This window comes from Ranitomeya imitator, chromosome 2 (genome assembly GCF_032444005.1).
Source record: "Ranitomeya imitator isolate aRanImi1 chromosome 2, aRanImi1.pri, whole genome shotgun sequence".
In the NCBI taxonomy this organism is placed as follows: domain Eukaryota; kingdom Metazoa; phylum Chordata; class Amphibia; order Anura; family Dendrobatidae; genus Ranitomeya; species Ranitomeya imitator.
The window spans coordinates 227,528,337-227,546,817 of NC_091283.1; the positions used below are offsets into that span (position 1 = coordinate 227,528,337).

The 18,481-nt window shown below is 49.9% G+C and overlaps 1 protein-coding gene across 3 annotated transcripts in view; it reads left to right on the plus strand.

Annotated features, from left to right (window-relative positions):
* Nucleotides 1–4,693: 4,693 nt before the first annotated feature.
* GLA (galactosidase alpha) overlaps nt 4,694–18,481 on the plus strand; it is a 104,804-nt gene continuing 91,016 nt past the window's right edge. For 2 of the 3 annotated variants that reach the window (XM_069748667.1, XM_069748669.1), the window contains exon 1: nt 4,694–4,881. In XM_069748667.1, the coding sequence (XP_069604768.1) occupies nt 4,742–4,881 (140 nt within the window). In that variant the 5' untranslated portion in view covers nt 4,694–4,741. Of the gene's footprint in view, nt 4,882–4,985; nt 5,038–18,481 lie in introns of those variants that run through there. The other variant, XM_069748668.1, reaches the window with a different exon arrangement.

Consider the following 18,481-nt stretch of genomic DNA (forward strand, 5'->3'; position numbering starts at 1 on the left):
ACACTCCTACCTCATTATAGAGGGCTGGTGACAATCTCAGCATACTCCCACCTCATTATAGAGGCCTGGTGACAATCACAGCACGCTCCCACCTCATTATAGAGGCCTGGTGACAATCACAGCACGCTCCCACCTCATTATAGAGGGCTGGTGACAATCACAGCACGCTCCCACCTCATTATACAGGCCTGGTGACAATCACAGCACGCTCCCTCCTCATTATAGAGGCTTGGTGACAATCACAGCACGCTCCCACCTCATTATAGAGGTCTGGTGACAATCAGAGAACGCTCTCTCCTCATTATAGAGGCTTGGTGACAATCACAGCATACTCCCACCTCATTATAGAGGCCTGGTGACAATCACAGCACGCTCCCACCTCATTATACAGGCCTGGTGACAATCACAGCACGCTCCCTCCTCATTATAGAGGCTTGGTGACAATCACAGCACGCTCCCACCTCATTTATAGAGGTCTGGTGACAATCACAGCACACTCCCACCTCATTATAGAGGCCTGGTGACAATCACAGCACGCTCCCACCTCCTTATAGAGGCTTGGTGACAATCACAGCATACTCCCACCTCATTATAGAGGCCTGGTGACAATCACAGCACGCTCCCACCTCATTATAGAGGCTTGGTGACAATCACAGCATACTCCCACCTCATTATAGAGGCCTGGTGACAATCACAGCACGCTCCCACCTCATTATACAGGCCTGGTGACAATCACAGCACGCTCCCACCTCATTATAGAGGCCTGGTGACAATCACAGCACGCTCCCACCTCATTATACAGGTCTTGTGACAATCACAGCACGCTCCCTCCTCATTATAGAGGCTTGGTGACAATCACAGCACGCTCCTACCTCATTATAGAGGGCTGGTGACAATCTCAGCATACTCCCACCTCATTATAGAGGCCTGGTGACAATCACAGCACGCTCCCACCTCATTATACAGGCCTGGTGACAATCACAGCACGCTCCCTCCTCATTATAGAGGCTTGGTGACAATCACAGCACGCTCCCACCTCATTATAGAGGCCTGGTGACAATCACAGCACGCTCCCACCTCATTATACAGGCCTGGTGACAATCACAGCACGCTCCCTCCTCATTATAGAGGCTTGGTGACAATCACAGCACGCTCCCACCTCATTTATAGAGGTCTGGTGACAATCACAGCACGCTCCCACCTCATTATACAGGTCTGGTGACAATCACAGCACGCTCCCTCCTCATTATAGAGGCTTGGTGACAATCACAGCACGCTCCCACCTCATTATAGAGGCCTGGTGACAATCACAGCACGCTCCCACCTCATTATACAGGTCTGGTGACAATCACAGCACGCTCCCTCCTCATTATAGAGGCTTGGTGACAATCACAGCACGCTCCTTCCTCATTATAGAGGGCTGGTGACAATCTCAGCATACTCCCACCTCATTATAGAGGCCTGGTGACAATCACAGCACGCTCCCACCTCATTATACAGGCCTGGTGACAATCACAGCACGCTCCCTCCTCATTATAGAGGCTTGGTGACAATCACAGCACACTCCCACCTCATTATAGAGGGCTGATAACAATCACAGCGCGCTCCCACCTCATTATAGAGGCTTAGTGACAATCACAGCACGCTCCCACCTCATTATAGAGGGCTGGTGACAATCACAGCATGCTCCTACCTCATTATACAGGCCTGGTGACAATCACAGCACGCTCCCTCCTCATTATAGAGGCTTGGTGACAATCACAGCACACTCCTACCTCATTATAGAGGGCTGGTGACAATCTCAGCATACTCCCACCTCATTATAGAGGCCTGGTGACAATCACAGCACGCTCCCACCTCATTATAGAGGCCTGGTGACAATCACAGCACGCTCCCACCTCATTATAGGGGGCTGGTGACAATCACAGCACGCTCCCACCTCATTATACAGGCCTGGTGACAATCACAGCACGCTCCCTCCTCATTATAGAGGCTTGGTGACAATCACAGCACGCTCCCACCTCATTATAGAGGTCTGGTGACAATCACAGAACGCTCTCTCCTCATTATAGAGGCTTGGTGACAATCACAGCACGCTCCCACCTCATTATAGAGGTCTGGTGACAATCACAGCACGCTCCCACCTCATTATAGAGGCTTGGTGACAATCACAGAACGCTCTCTCCTCATTATAGAGGCTTGGTGACAATCACAGAACGCTCCCTCCTCATTATAGAGGCCTGGTGACAATCACAGCACGCTCCTACCTCATTATAGAGGGCTGGTGACAATCACAGCACGCTCCCACCTCATTATAGAGGCTTGGTGACAATCACAGAACGCTCTCTCCTCATTATAGAGGCTTGGTGACAATCACAGAACGCTCCCTCCTCATTATAGAGGCCTGGTGACAATCACAGAACGCTCCCTCCTCATTATAGAGGTCTGGTGACAATCACAGCACGCTCCCACCTCATTATAGAGGCTTGGTGACAATCACAGAACGCTCTCTCCTCATTATAGAGGCTTGGTGACAATCACAGAACGCTCCCTCCTCATTATAGAGGCTTGGTGACAATCACAGCATGCTCCCACCTCATTATAGAGGCTTGGTGACAATCACAGAACGCTCTCTCCTCATTATAGAGGCTTGGTGACAATCACAGCACGCTCCCTCCTCATTATAGAGGCCTGGTGACAATCACAGCACGCTCCCTCCTCATTATAGAGGCTTGGTGACAATCACAGAACGCTCTCTCCTCATTATAGAGGCTTGGTGACAATCACAGAACGCTCTCTCCTCATTATAGAGGCCTGGTGACAATCACAGCGCGCTCCCTCCTCATTATAGAGGCTTGGTGACAATCACAGAACGCTCTCTCCTCATTATAGAGGCTTGGTGACAATCACAGAACGCTCTCTCCTCATTATAGAGGCTTGGTGACAATCACAGAATGCTCTCTCTTCATTATAGAGGTCTGGTGACAATCACAGAACGCTCTCTCCTCATTATAGAGGCTTGGTGACAATCACAGCGCGCTCCCACCTCATTATAGAGGCTTGGTGACAATCACAGAACGCTCTCTCCTCATTATAGAGGTCTGGTGACAATCACAGCACGTTCCCACCTCATTATAGAGGTCTGGTGACAATCACAGCACGTTCCCACCTCATTATAGAGGCCTGGTGACAATCACAGCATGCTCCCACCTCATTATAGAGGTCTGGTGACAATCACAGAACGCTCTCTCCTCATTATAGAGGTCTGGTGACAATCACAGCACGTTCCCACCTCATTATAGAGGCCTGGTGACAATCACAGAACGCTCTCTCCTCATTATAGAGGTCTGGTGACAATCACAGCACGTTCCCACCTCATTATAGAGGCCTGGTGACAATCACAGAACGCTCTCTCCTCATTATAGAGGTCTGGTGACAATCACAGCACGTTCCCACCTCATTATAGAGGCTTGGTGACAATCACAGAACGCTCTCTCCTCATTATAGAGGTCTGGTGACAATCACAGCACGTTCCCACCTCATTATAGAGGCCTGGTGACAATCACAGCATGCTCCCACCTCATTATAGAGGTCTGGTGACAATCACAGAACGCTCTCTCCTCATTATAGAGGCCTGGTGACAATCACAGAACGCTCTCTCCTCATTATAGAGGCTTGGTGACAATCACAGCGCGCTCCCACCTCATTATAGAGGTCTGGTGACAATCACAGCACACTCCCACCTCATTATAGAGGCCTGGTGACAATCACAGAAAGCTCTCTCCTCATTATAGAGGGCTGATAACAATCACATTATAGAGGACCTACTCTAACGAAGGCTGACGCCGAAACGCGCATCCGGATGGGCGCATCCAAGGGCCACACTGCACTTATTCAGGTAGTTATGGATGATATACTTGTATGGCGATCTGTATATACACTTGACTATGATTTAAATTCTCAGTGATTATCAGGACTATTAACCTAATGCACTAGCACTTTATACATACACTCTGACTTTTCACTTGATTGTTATTTTGCCATTTTTTTGCATTGATCCATTTTAGCAGCATCATTAACTTCTATTTTCCTGCACTTTACATATTGTTGCACATAATCACTTTTTTTTCATTGCACAGCACATAATTATTTTTAGGCATGACCAATTTTTTTGCATGGGTCCTTTTTTGTTTTAATTTTGCTCTTACCTGCTACTTAATTTCTTTTCTTTCTTTTAAATTGATTTTTTTTTAAACATCTTTTCATTTATTAATTTGTACTTATTGCACATTAAATTTGTCTCTTGTGATGTGTCCCACAGTCTCCTGGTATTGCCCACTTCTACTACAGTGGTTTATTTCATAATAAATTATTCACTTTAATTGCTGGATTTTTGTTTTCGTTTTCTTTGTTTTTTTTATGCTTTCTTTACCAATGCTCGTCCATACATAAGCATGCAGCATACTTATACACCCATAGTGGTTCACGTTCATTGACATCTACGTTCATAATGATACGTGCTTTGTACCTTTTCTAGGTTTTTTCCTTAGCAAGGACCTACAACTAGTAGAACAGCGATGTGACGTCACCGCACAGACGTCAGAACGTGACGTCACAACACATGAACACCCCCCCCCCAGCAGCTGCGCACTCCTGCCCCGCCCACAGGGGAGGGCTTTGTCCCGGAAGGAGCGCGCTCATTGGCTGTGTGGACTGGACGGTGCGGCGTGCGCTGTTGGCGATGCTGTGGCTGCTGCTCGGTGTCCCCGCGGTGCTCGGTCTGGACAATGGCCTGGCGCGCACTCCCCCGATGGGCTGGCTGCACTGGGAGAGATTCATGTGCGAGACGGACTGTGTGAACAATCCCACCGGCTGCATCAGGTGAGGGCGCGGCCAGGAAGCCCGGTGCGCTAAGTGACGGGTCATGTGACTGACGGGTCATGTGACTGACTACTCAGACAGGCAGGTGCTGTAAAGAAGTATATTGTACCCACAAATGTGAAACGTGACCAAGAACAGGACAATGCTGAGGTATAGGTGAGCATCAAAAACGCATAGAATAGTTCACATACGGAGAGCTTGTGAAAACCGCACAGGCTGGAGGAGGATTCACCAGACTCTGTATCCTGAGTGCATAAAGGTAAACACCAAGGAGTTTGGGGATATCACACCTAGGTAGTGTGAGGGGTCCAAATTCAGGGCGATGAACCCATGGAAATGCTCATAGAAGTGTAGGGATCACATCCTGTGGTGGAGGCTCATAAATCAGCAGGGCGCACATGTGTGGCTAAGGCTGGTTTCACATTTGCGTTTCAAAACGCAGCATTTTAAATGCAAACGCATTTGGTGAAAAAACGCATCTAAACGCTGCGTTTTTTTGACGCATGCGTTTTTGCATGTTTTAATACAAATGCGGCGTTTTGACGCGTTTCCATGCTTTTTCATGCGTTTGCATTTTTTAAACGCATGATGAGAAGTGTGTGACAGCTGCCAATCATCAAAATCAACAAGAAAACCCACTATAAACAAAAATAGCTAGGGTTAGGATCCCTAGGGATCCTAACCCTAAGGGACCCTACCCCTAATTCTAAGGGATCCTAACCCTAACCCTAAGGGATCCTACCCCTAAGGGATCCTAACCCTACCCCTAACCCTAAGGGACCCTAACCCTAAGGGACCCTACCCCTAATTCTAAGGGATCCTAACCCTAACCCTAAGGGATCCTACCCCTAAGGGATCCTAACCCTACCCCTAAGGGATCCTAACCCTACCCCTAACCCTAAGGGACCCTAACCCTTAGGGTTAGGATTCCCAGGGTTAGGGTTAGGATCCCTTTAGGGGTAGGATCCCTTTATCAATTTTATGGTGTGGGGTGGCTTATCAGTGTGTCTTTTTTAAAAAAATAAAAACGCATGCGTTTTTAACGCATGTAAACGCATGTGCTTAAAAACGCATGCGTTTACATAGACAGCAATACATTTTGTTGCCGCAAAAAAACGCCGCTAAAAATTACTACATGTTGCATTTCTGCAACACAACGCATGCATACAAAAGACGCATGCGGTGGCAAAATGCGGCAAAACGCATGCAAAAAAAGCATGCGTTTTTAATGTTAAGTATAGGGGAAAAAAACGCATGCGTTTTTTTGCGCAAAAACGCAGCGTCAAAAAACGCAAATGTGAAACCAGCCTAAGGGTACATACCAGGGAGCTGCTGCACCAAACCCCAACGCGCGTTTTTGGAACAGACGCCCCTGACGAAGGTCTGGTCCTGGCAAATCGCTCTCTTAAGGATATACACTTCTACTAGCGTTGCCGTGGATAAGGAAAGCAGTAAACTCTACATTTGGTCAATTGAACTTTTACTGTGAAACTCAGACTGGTTACGCTTCCACCAACCAGCAAAATGTGACAGGTTAATTCACACACGGGGTCAGAGCTGAGCTGGGCGGCTGTGTTGAAAGTGTGGACTACGATACTATAACCTAATTGTGCACCTGCCTAGTGCGACTCCTGAGCATTTACCTGGAAGACTGGAACGATCCGATGAATGCCAGGGGCGGCCTATTGGTGATGCAGCACAGCAGCTTACAAACGTAACAAAACAACTCTAAACCCCGATGTAGAGCCCAGTTGTGGATTTATACACCTTCGTGTTTACTTTAAGGATCGTGTGAGTGCACTGGTCTGCTCCTCGGATCACCTTTCTAGACTTCGGTAGATCCCCTTTATTACTGTCATCTCTGTAAGGGCAGATTCACTCGTCCTGATATTTCCGGTATCGGAGATGACAGTGTCTGTGTGTGTAATACTTGCGGCACACGTGTGGCAACCGTGTGCCGCATCGGTGCTACACGGACGGGCGTCGGGAAAGGAGCACTGTACCCTGGCGGCACCAGGTGCTGAGGATGGCTCTTAATCATTCTCCCCTGCTCTGCTGGCTAGCAGGGGCGAATGATGAGAGTTGTGTTCAAGTGGTAATAATGACAGCACCAGCGGCTGATGAGAGTATTCATAGGTGCTGCCTGCACTACAAAAAAAAACTTAAAAGAAAACTGCGTGGGGTCCCCCTCATTTTCAACAGCCAGCCCTGGTAAAGCTGACAGCTGTGGGCTGGTATTCTCAGGCTGGTAAGGAGCCATTGATACAGGAACCCCCCCCCCCAGCCTAAAAATAGCAGAACGCATCTGCCCAGAAAAGGTGCATCTATTAGATGCATCAATGCCGGCGCTTTGCCTGGCTCTTCCCACTTGCCCTGTAACAGTGGCAAGTGGGGTTCACAAATATGGCCTACTGAAATGTATGTTCAGTAAATGCTCTCAAAACTTGGTCGGGGCTCCTTTTGCATCAATTACTGCATCAGTGTGGCGTGGCATGGAGGCGATCAGCCTGTGGAACTGCTGAGGTGTTATGGAAGCTTTGATAGCAGCCTTCAGCTCGTCTGCATTGTTGAGTCTGGTGTTTCTCATCTTCCTCTTGACAATACTCCATAGATTCTCTATAGGGTTAAGGTCAGGCGAGTTTGCTGCCAATCAAGCACAGTGATACTGTTGTTTTTACACCAGGTATTGGTACTTTTGGCAGTGTGGACAGGTGCCAAGTCCTGCTGGAGAATTACATTTCCATCTCCAAAAAGCTTGTCGGCAGAGGGAAGCATGAAGTGCTCTAAAATTTCCTGGTAGACAGCTGCGCTGACTTTGGTCTTGATAAAACACAGTGGATCTACACCAGCAGATGACATCTCTCCCCAAACCATCACTGATTGTGGAGACTTCACACTAGACCTCAAGCAGCTTCAATTGTGGCCTCTCCACACTTCCTCCAGACTCTGGGACCTTGATTTCCAAATAAAATGCAAAATTTACTTTCATCTGAACACAACACCTGGAACCACTGACAACAATCCAGTTCTTTTTCTCCTTGGCCCAGGTAAGAAGCTACTGGCGTTGTCTATTGGTCATGAGTAGGGTTGAGCGAAACGGATCGGACAAATTCAAAAATCACCGACTTTCGGCAAAGTCGGGTTTCGTGAAACCCGACCAAATCCTAGTGTGGGATCGACCATGAGGTCGCCGATCTGCACGCAAAAGTCACATCTCATATGACGCTTTCAGCGCCATTTTTCAGTCAAAGAAGGAGGACGCAGAGTGTGGGCAGCGTGATGACATAGGTCTATGTCCCCACCATCTTAGAGAAGGGCATGGCAGTGATTGGCTTGCTTTCTGCGGCGTCACAGGGACTATAAAGAGGCGTGCACGCCGACCGCCGTCTTACTTCTGCCGATCTTAGTGCAGCGCCCCAGAGACCTGGTCATTGCAGTATGACGCTCCGCCACTAAGGGGAGTGATGGTTCGTCTGATGGCACTAAAGGAGTTCTCCTGACCAGGTATCACCAGAACACATTACACTTCACACTCCGGCCACTATGGGGAGAAAAAGGCTTTATTTATTGGGCCACTCCTCACACTGGTAGAACTTGGGGCTGGGGAGGAAGTTAGTCAGAAGCTGACTGCCTTGGATTCAGGCAACATCCCGTGGCAGGGGGTGTTGCAGGGTGAAGACACAGGGTGGTCCCTGTCAGGCGTGGGAACCTGGCAAGTGCCTAGCGAACAGAACGTAACGGAACCGCGCCTGCACACCCCGCGGCGGTATCCAGGAGAGAGACACGAAGGGAAGGATATTGTGGAACAGAGTAAACGAGATAAAGCACAAAGGAGAGCCAGTAGGAGTTGTGCCGTGTAACCGAAGCAACATCTTACTGAGGCGCGTAGCCGATGGCCGGAACACCGCGGGAGTAACTGACTCTAGGCCTTACTTCAAACTCCACAGGACAGTTAATTATAGGTTGGCTGTCTACCTTACTACACCTACGAAGACATAGGGGGCAACGCGTGGAGAGGGGCGTCTCTAGGGTTCCGGAAGAGCTCTGAGCCTTCCCGTCATACGGGTGCGTCCTAGCCATAACATACCTGGGGGACGTTGAACTAGAAAGATCTGGAACCAAAGAACGAGAGAGAGCTGTAGAGAACGAACGAACGAGAACAGCAGTTGTGAGGACTATTCCAAATGCTCAGCAGGGTAGGACTACAACACACAGGCGCTAGTGGTAGGCAACGATTTCCATCTGCGAGGGAAACTCTGGATGTGCCCATCGGACCGGCCGGTCTCATATAGCCCTTAAGGCTATGTTCACACATAGCGTCCTGTCCCTGCCGGTTTTCCAGCAGCGGATTTGATAAATCTGCAGGGCAAACCCGCTGCGGTTATCCCTGCAGATTTATCGCGGTTTGTCCTGCGGGTTCCGCTGCGGGATTTTACCCCTACTATTGATGCTGCATATGCAGCAATATGCAGCATCAATAGTAATGTTTAAAATAATGATATACTCACCCTCTGACATCCCGATCTCCTCGGCGCTGCAGGCGGCGGTCCGGTTCCAAAGATGCTGTGCGAGCAGGACCTTCGTGACGTCACGGTCATGTGACCGCGACGTCACCGCGGGTCCTGGTCGCATAGCAAACCTGAGACCGGACGGCCGCGTGCAGCGCTGAGACTTCAGAGGTGAGTATATCATGATTTTTTATTTTAATTCTTTTTTTTTTTTTTTACTCAAATATGGTTCCCGGGGCCTGGAGGAGAGTCTCCTCTCCTCCACCCTGGGTACCACCCGCACATTATCCGCTTGCTTCCCGCATGGTGTGCACAGCCCCATGCGGGAAGTAAGCGGATCAATGTATTTCTATGGGTGCAGAATCGCTACGATTCTGCACAAAGAAGTGACATGCTGCGGGTTGTAAACCGCTGCGTTCCCGCGCGGTTTGTCCCGCAACATGTGCACAGCGGTTTCCATAGGGTTTACATGTTACTGTAAACGCTATGGAAACTGCTGCGGACCCGCAGCTGCAAAATCGCCGCGGTTCCGCGGTAAAAAACCGCAATGTGTGAACTTAGCCTAAGCGTACTCTGGATTGAGGATCCTGAAGTCTTCAGTAAAGAGGTAAAGAGACTGCAACCTTGTGTCCTCGTTATTGACCGCACCTTACACCATCACCTTTTACCCTACTGGGAAGCCCTGGGGACATACTTCACATGTGGGAAGTTATACCATCCAGCTGCCATTCCATCACCCCAGCGGACCCCACAGCAGCGTCGGTCCCCCTGACCGAACACCACAGGTGGCGTCACGAATCCTTGACAGACTGTACCACCTTTATTGGACACCCCTTAGCAGGGTCACGGACCGGGCCTAGCCACCGTGACAGCCTCAGAACCGAACCAGAGAGAGGCTCGGTACCGAGAACTCGTGGCCCTGTGTCTGGGGGCGCTCCATTAGCATAGGGAGAGGTTGCTGCAACTTCTTCAGAAGAAGGGATATAGTTAGGGAGGGAAGATTAACCCCCAAACTGCTTGTGCTGTAGCGATTTCCACTGTCCAACACCACCTTTTCTTTGCAGGGACAGTGGAATTTATATTTTTGTGCCTCAGCTCTGTAGCTTATTAGGCTGCCTTATAAGGCTCCCTGATAGCTGCATTGCTGTTTGTACGCTGCTGTGCAAACCAACTGCTTTTTTAAAAGCAAAAATCCTGTTGCTCCTTTCTGCACAGTTATCTTGTTTATTTGTCCACACTTTTGTGTGCAGCATTCCTTTTTATTGCTGCCATACTTGTCCTGAGATCATTGTAGGGAGATTGAAATTGTACTACAGTCCTTGTATTTTTTCATATATCTTCCAGCCACTTTCTGCCACTTACATTGTGTTGTTTTATACACTGGGCCTGAGTTTTGGTTCAGTCTCCCCCCAAAAAAGAGGGAGATTCAAATTCTCAACAAATTTATATACACCTTCTACCTTGTTTTACAGTACCATATAACGGTTGTTATTTTGGTTAGATTTTCCAAAAAATGAGGAAGTCTGGTGGAAGAGCCCGTGGGCGGTGGTTGCCAGCTGGTTCTGATGGTGGTGGTGCATCTGGTGGTAGTGGCAAAAGCACAATAGCACCTAAGGCTGGAGGTGTTGAGCCAGCGTCATCGTCTGGCTACACAAGGCCTCGAAGGCTCCCTTATCTGGGAGGTCACCACCTGGCGCAAGCACCCGTGCGAGTGCCGTTTGCCTGGACAGGTGGGTGGGCCCACTCTTGGGCAACGGCACTGGCACAGGGTCCCTCATAGTACAATGAAGTGTCTCTGACGGTGGTGGTGCACAACCAACTTTCAGACACAACGTTGTAATATGAGGGGCCCTGTGCCAGTACCGCCGCCCACGAGAGTGTTCCCCCCCAGCTCGAACAGTGCTCTACCACTTGCAATACTTACCTCTCCCTGCTCCACCACTGTGTAGTCTGTGCTGTTAAATCCTTCAGTGGCACTGCCAATCCAAATTTGTTGAAATGATAGTTAAAATATACAGGGGCCCTGGCCTCCATTTAGACCAGTTAATACTTTGCGCCTACAACCACTGTCTGCTACTCGGCATAGGAGCCAACTCCTGTACCTAGCTATGCCACCTGTTTATTTATGAACAGTTTTTAGCAGACATTTAGCCCACTTTATTATTTGGGCCTTCTAACTGTCTGTCACTCATTACAGTTGTCCTCCACTGAACAAAGCAATGCCGCCTGTTTAGTCCTGTTACTAGTTTTGAACTGCATTTAGCCTACTTTATTATTGGGGCCTATATGTGTTTCCTCCTCATCCTGCCCATTGCCCAGCCACTGCTAGATGAGTCTGCTGGTACATTGACCCAGACCACTACATTCCCCTTGCACTCTACACAGCCAGAATCTGACCCTGCTGAAAGTCAGGTTCCCCTTCCCGCATACTATACCACCTTACACGGGGACAAAGAGGAAGGTGCAGATGAAAGTGCAGGTTCCTTCATCAGGTGGGGGGCATACTCGTTAGCGACGTCACTGGCACTGGGCCCCTCATAGTACGCAAAAGTGTCTCTGCCAGTGGGAGGTGCCACCTACCGTCAAACACACCGCCGTACTATGAGGGGCCCTGTGCCAGTGCCAACGAGTGGGCCCCCCTGCTTGCTCAGGATCACAGCACTTGCAAAGTTGAAATACTTACCTCTCCCTGCTCCACCGCCGTGACGTATTCCGCGTTTCCTGGGCCCACGAAAATCTTGAGCCAGCCCTACCCCCCCACAACTTTAGCCAAATGACCCCCAGTTTTCAATGCCTAACTATTATTATAAAGTAAATTAAGATTGACAAGCTTAAGTAATAAGAATTGATGCTTTTGGCATTAAAATGGGCACTGTAGGTGTTTTCCTGTCCTCCACTCACTGCCAACTTTGATTCCCCATTGACTTGCATTGGGTTTCGTGTTTGTCGGCCCCCGACTTTTCGCAATAATCGGCCGATTTCACCCGACCCGACTTTTGACAAAGTCGGGTTTCGCGAAACCCGACTCGATCCAAAAAAAGTAAAAGTCGCTCAACTCTAGTCATAAGTAGTGTTGAGCATTCCGATACCGCAAGTATCGGGTATTGGCCGATATTTGCGGTATCAGAATTCTGATACAGAGTTCTGATATTTTCAGTATATGGGATACCGGAATCGGAAGTTCCCATAATTCAAAGAGCCCGAATTCAGCTAATGAGGAATGATTAGAAGTGTGGGCACATCCTGTTCTGCATGATAGGCATGTAACTACTGGCATGGCTGTGATTGACTGCTGAAATGATGTAATGATGCACTATAAAAGTTGCCGCCGCCATTTTGGGTTCACACTGCTGTGAATTCAGTTAGGGGCAGGACGCTGTGTTCTAAACTGTCCCTCAGTCAGAGATAGCGATTTGCTTCATTATGCTTTACCGAGGCTAATTTAGCAATCGCTGTGTGAGAACCTTGTTTTTGCCTTGCAGCGCTGTTCACGGCTGTCTGCACGGTCTTGCAGCTCACTCTGTAGTCTGTTCTGCCGCCACAGCCGGTTGTAGTCAGCTCAGGGTGCGCCACTGCCTCATAACGTTCCATTGTCCGTTTCTCAATTGGTTCTGCCTGCTGCACCTTTTTTCAAATTTAGCCTATTAGTGGGTTTCCATCCATATCCTGCTAGATTGTGGAAAAACACTATATAGGAGTACATAGAGGAGCTTTTTTTGGCCTTGCAGCGCTGTTCATGGCTGCCTGCACGGTCTCTGTGTGAGTGCAGACACTCCACTTTACAGTTGTGTAGGCCACATTAGCTCATATTAAAGTCTAGTCCACACTTTAGAAAATTAGTGTTTCTTATACCTGTTAGCAGCTGTTCAGGAATAAGCACACTAAGCTCTTTGTATTTTTCTGCCTATCTTTATCAGTCTACCAAGATGAAGGCAGGGAGTAAGGCACGTGGGCGTGGAGCAGAGAGAGAATGTGGGGATTCTGTGCCTGCTGCGGGCACCCGTGACTCATCATCACCCAGTTTCAGCAGGGAACAGTCTTTCATGCGCAGCTTTGTAGGAGATCGCCGGACCCCGCTGCTGCGGGAAGAACAAATTGAAGCCGTTGTCGGATGGATGGCAGCTAACGCATTGACTTCAATTAGTGCCACATCCTCTCAGGCAGAGAGCACCCATCTGTTTCTTCACCACCTGCCAAATTTCCCAGGAAGTCAGAGAGCCCAGGACAGGAGCCATCTCTACTTCTGTTCTCTGAATCTCTTGGCTTGGAAAGAGGGGGCCAACCAAGCAGCATTGGAGAAATGGAAGAAGAGGCAGTATGCAGTGATTCCCAACAGCTTTGTCTCTCTGAATCTGAAGAGGCGGGTGGGCCAGTGCCTCCAGTCAGCACACCTCAGTACACATCTGATGATGAGACTCAGGTGCCACTTTCTGGTGTGTACTGTGCTGCCGAGACTACCCAGGAGAAGCAGTTGGTGGAAGAGGGTAGTGTAGATGAAGAGCTCCTTTACCCATCACGGCGTGAGGTACAGGAAGGTGGTAGGAGCAGCTCTGAGGAAGAGATTCCCCAAACAGCCCAAAGAGGGAGGGGGAAGACTGCGTTGCCTGTAGCCTCCACTTCGGCACCCATTAGGAGCATGCCTCTTCCAAAAGCCAAAACGGGCGCTACCAAGACTTGCAGTGCCTGGTCCTTTTTTGACACAGCTGCAGATGACATTTGCTTTGTCAAATGCAAGTCAAAAAAGGGAAAAGTGTCCGCAACCTCAATACCACAAATATGTGGAAACATGTGCGGACCAAGCACATGGTGAAGTTACAAAAACACACTGAAGACCTGGGCCAACCAACAGCGGCACCTACCACCTCTTCAGCTCGTGTTGTGGCCTCTTCCTCCAGCTCACACACAGCTGGTTCGGCTTCCTCACAGGATCGCCATGGAAGAACCTCTGAAACTGTTGTCCAGAGACCCAGTGTAATTCCACCCACAGCACCACGTTCCCAGTCATCCTCACACTCCCAGCCCAGTCTACAGCCATCGGTAGCACAGGCATGGGAGAAAAGGCGGCCATTCTCGGCAAACCACCCCAGAGCACAGGCTCTGAATGCTGGCATTGCAAAACTACTGTCCCTTGAAATGCTGTCGTTCAGGCCGGTGGAGACTTACACCTTCCGTAACTTGATGGCATTGGCAGTCCCACAATACAACATGCCCAGCAGCTTTTATTTCAGCAGGCAAGCCGTCCCTGCCCTGCAAAAGCATGTGGAGGGAAACATTAAACATGCACTACTAAATGCCGTCAGTAGCAAGGTCCACCTCACCACCGATGCGTGGACCAGTCACCATGGACAGGGACTATACCTTTCCCTCACTGCCCATTGGATCAATGTTGTGGAGCCGGGTACAGATCTTGCGAGTGGCGCTGCATGTGTTCTGCCAACTCCAAGGATTGCAGGAATCCAGTCTGTACACATTGCCTCCTCCTCATACTCCAGGACCTCTGAATCATCGCTGCAGGAGCTGTCACGGTCTACCTCCACCTTGACCCGTGAACGCTTACCTGTTACGACCGATCTGAACACAGCCGTGGCCAAACGTCAACAGTCCGTACTGAGATTAATTTCTTTGGGGAATCGAAGAGACACAGCGCAGGAGCTCTGGAATGCCATCAAGCAGGAGAGCGACGTGTAGTTTGTGCCAACGAATCTCCAGCCAGGCATGGTAGTGTGTGACAATGGCCGAAATCTGGTGGCAGCTCTGGCCCTAGGCAACCTCACTCACATCCCCTGTCTGGCACATGTGCTCAACTTGGTCGTGCAGAGTTTTTTTTAGGGACTATCCGGATCTTGATGCACTGCTGCACAAGGTCCGCCTAGAGTGTGCTCACTTGCTGCGTTCCATCATGGCAAGATCGCGCCTTTCAGCTCTGCAGCGCCGATTCCAACTTCCGGAACATCGCATCATATGTGACCTACCCACCAGGTGGAATTCAACGTTACACATGTTGGAGCGGTTGTGTGAGCAGCAGCCAGCAGTAATGGAGTACCAGCTGCATCAGGCGCAAAGAAGTCGCACTGCGCTGTGCAGACTTCACAACCACTGAGTGGGCCACTATGAAGGACATCTGCCAGGTTTTGTGTGCCTTCGATGTTTCCATGCGAATGGCGAGTGCAGATGATGCACTAGTCAGCATGACTGTCCCCCTTATCTACCTGCTTGAAAGAACACTGCAAGAGGGATGAGGTTATGGAAGAGGTGGAGGATGAGGAGTCACAAATGCCATCTGCTTCTGGACAGTCTGCGCAACGTAGTTCCTCACAAAGGCCTAGGCAGGGGACACTTTGTGAGGAGGAGTCATTGGAGGAGGAAGACATCTTTACAGAGGAGGGAGTTACACAATGCTCCAGTAGTCAGTATGTAGAGCGAGGGTGGGGTGATACAGAGCAGGCAGATATCACGCCTCAAGCAGGGGACAGCGTTTCTTGGCCAGTTGGCAGTCTGCATCACATGGTTGATTTCATGCTGCAGTGTCTGAGAAACGACCGCCGCATCGCCCACATTGTCAACACGGCTGATTATTGTGTGTACACCCTCCTAGATCCGCGCTACCGGGACAACTTACAAACCCTCATAGCACCATTGAACTGGGAGCGTAAAATGCGAGAGTATCAAGACACACGGGTGCAGTCCATCATCTTCTCCAGTCCAACTGAGAGCAGTGCTGCTAGTGCTTTACAAAGCAGCTCAGTGCGTCGAGGCAGTGGAGGAAGCTCAGCACAAACGGAGCAGAAGCAGTGCCTCAGCACAAGGCAAGACCAGTATGGCCCAACTGTGGCAAACTTTTGTGTGCCCGCCACAAATGTCTACACCATCACAGACGGCTCCAGTCAGCAGGAGGCAACGTTTCTGTCAGATGGTGACAGACTACATGTCTTGCCCTCTCAGTGTACTCCCAGACAGCTCTTCCCCCTTCAAGTTTTGGGTCTCTAAGCTGGATACACGGCCAGAGCTTAGCCAGTATGCATTGGAGGTGCTGGCTTGCCCTGCTGTTAGTGTATTATCAGAACGCGTCTTTAGTGCCGCAGGGGGTGTACTAACAGACCGTCGCATGCGACTATCCTCCGATAACGTTGACCGGCTTACTTTTCTGAAAATGATCCGCCTGGATCTCGCAGGAATTTGCCACTCCTCTTCCAGATTAAATACTTGGTTGGCAACAGTATCCAGGTCTCCTGTTGTGTTCATGTTTCTACCACCTGAACTGTAATCCCTGGGCTCCAACACTGCCAGTTGCTGCTCAGAAGTGCCGTCTGCACAGTCAACACATGACCCAGTGTTATTGGGTTTCAGTAACGTCAGCTGATCTCCAGCTGTTTATCCGGCAATTGCTCCTGCTTCCTCCACACTCACACTACTACAGAAATTAAAGGAAACCTGTCCCCCCCCCCCAGACATTTGTAACTGAAAGAGCCACCTTATGCAGCACAAATGCTGCACCACGAAAAGGTGGCTCTTTTAGTTTTGCTCCTTGCAGACGCAGAACTTAACACTTATAAAATGTGTCCCGTCATACCATGAAACCATCCCGGAGGTGGGACTTTCCTTCATAATGAGACGCAGCACAGCCAACATTCCTTCCCCCTTGGCGCGGGACGCCCCCCACTCAGCGTTGTTTGAATCTGTCCTGGAGCCTGCGCTGTTATGTTAAACCTTGGGCATTCGCAGTTAGTGCTGCCCGTCTTCTGACTTCATTTGATGTCAGGCTGACTGCTGTGCAGTCGCGCTGTCCGAGATCCCGCCCCGCAGTGTCTTCTGATTTATTCACATTGCGGGGCTGGGATTCATGGCCATGCCCTGTGCATATCTTTGCCTGTCACTCATCTCTTTCCGCCTTCTTCAGACTGTGAGGAGGTGGGACTTTCCTTCTTAAAGAGACGCAGCACAGCCATCATTCCTACCCCCTTGGCGCCGGGCATCGCCTCCTCAGTGTTGTTTGAATCTGTCCCGGAGCCTGCGCTGTTATGTTATCCCTTGGCTATGAGCAGTTAGCGCTGCCCGTCTTCTGACATCATTTGTTGTCAGGCTGGCTGCGCCTGTGCGGCCGCCATGCTCGAGATCACGCGCCGCAGTGTCTTATTTATTCCCACTGCGGAGCTGGGATTTGTGGGCATGCGCAGTGCATATCTTCGCCTCTCACTCATCTCCTTCCGCCTTCTTCAGACTGTGCGGCGTCACGGCCGCGACATGTAATTAGGGATCAGCTGACGCCGCACAGTCTGAAGAAGGCGGAAGGAGATGAGTGAGAGGCGAAGATATGCACTGCGCAAGGCCATGAATCCCAGCCCCGCAGTGTGAATAAATCAGAAGACACTGCGGAGCGTGATCTCGGGCTGTGCGACCGCACAGGCGCAGTCAGGCTGACATCAAATGATGTCAGAAGACGGGCAGTGCTAACTGCGCATGGCCAAGGGATAACATAACAGCGCAGACTACGGTACACAAACAACGCTCAGGAGGCTGCGCCTGGCGCCAAGGGGGTATGAATGACAGCTGTGCTGCATCTCATTAAGAAGAAAAGTCCCACCTCCAGGACGGTTTCACGGTATGAGGGGCCAAATTTTATAAGTGTTTCGTTCAGCGTGTGCAAGGAGCATAATTAAAAGAGCCACCTTTTCCTTGTGTAGCATTACTGCTGCACAAGGTGGCTCTTCTAGTTGCTAACGCCTGGGGGGTTTAAAGTTTCCCTTTCAACTTGCTCCAATTAGGCCTCAGCCTACACTCTGTTTGTCATGTAATCCCTGGGCTCCAACACCGCCAGTAGCTGCTCAGAAGTGTCTTTGGCACGGGTACTCCCTCCTGCCCAGCCTTGTTCCAGCACGCCAGCTGTTTCATGGTAGTGTCAAGGTCACTTTGCCTCCAATACGTTGTCCTGTCATGTTGTGGTTCGGTTAGCCGACTCTATGGTGTATGCAGTTTAGGTGCTTCCTATGTGGGCTGCGGAAACTAGCAATCAAGGCTAGTTCCGTAGTGCCAATAGGACAAGCTCCCCCTGTAGTACTGTGGATTTTCGGTAACTACGGCCGGCTCGTGGCCTA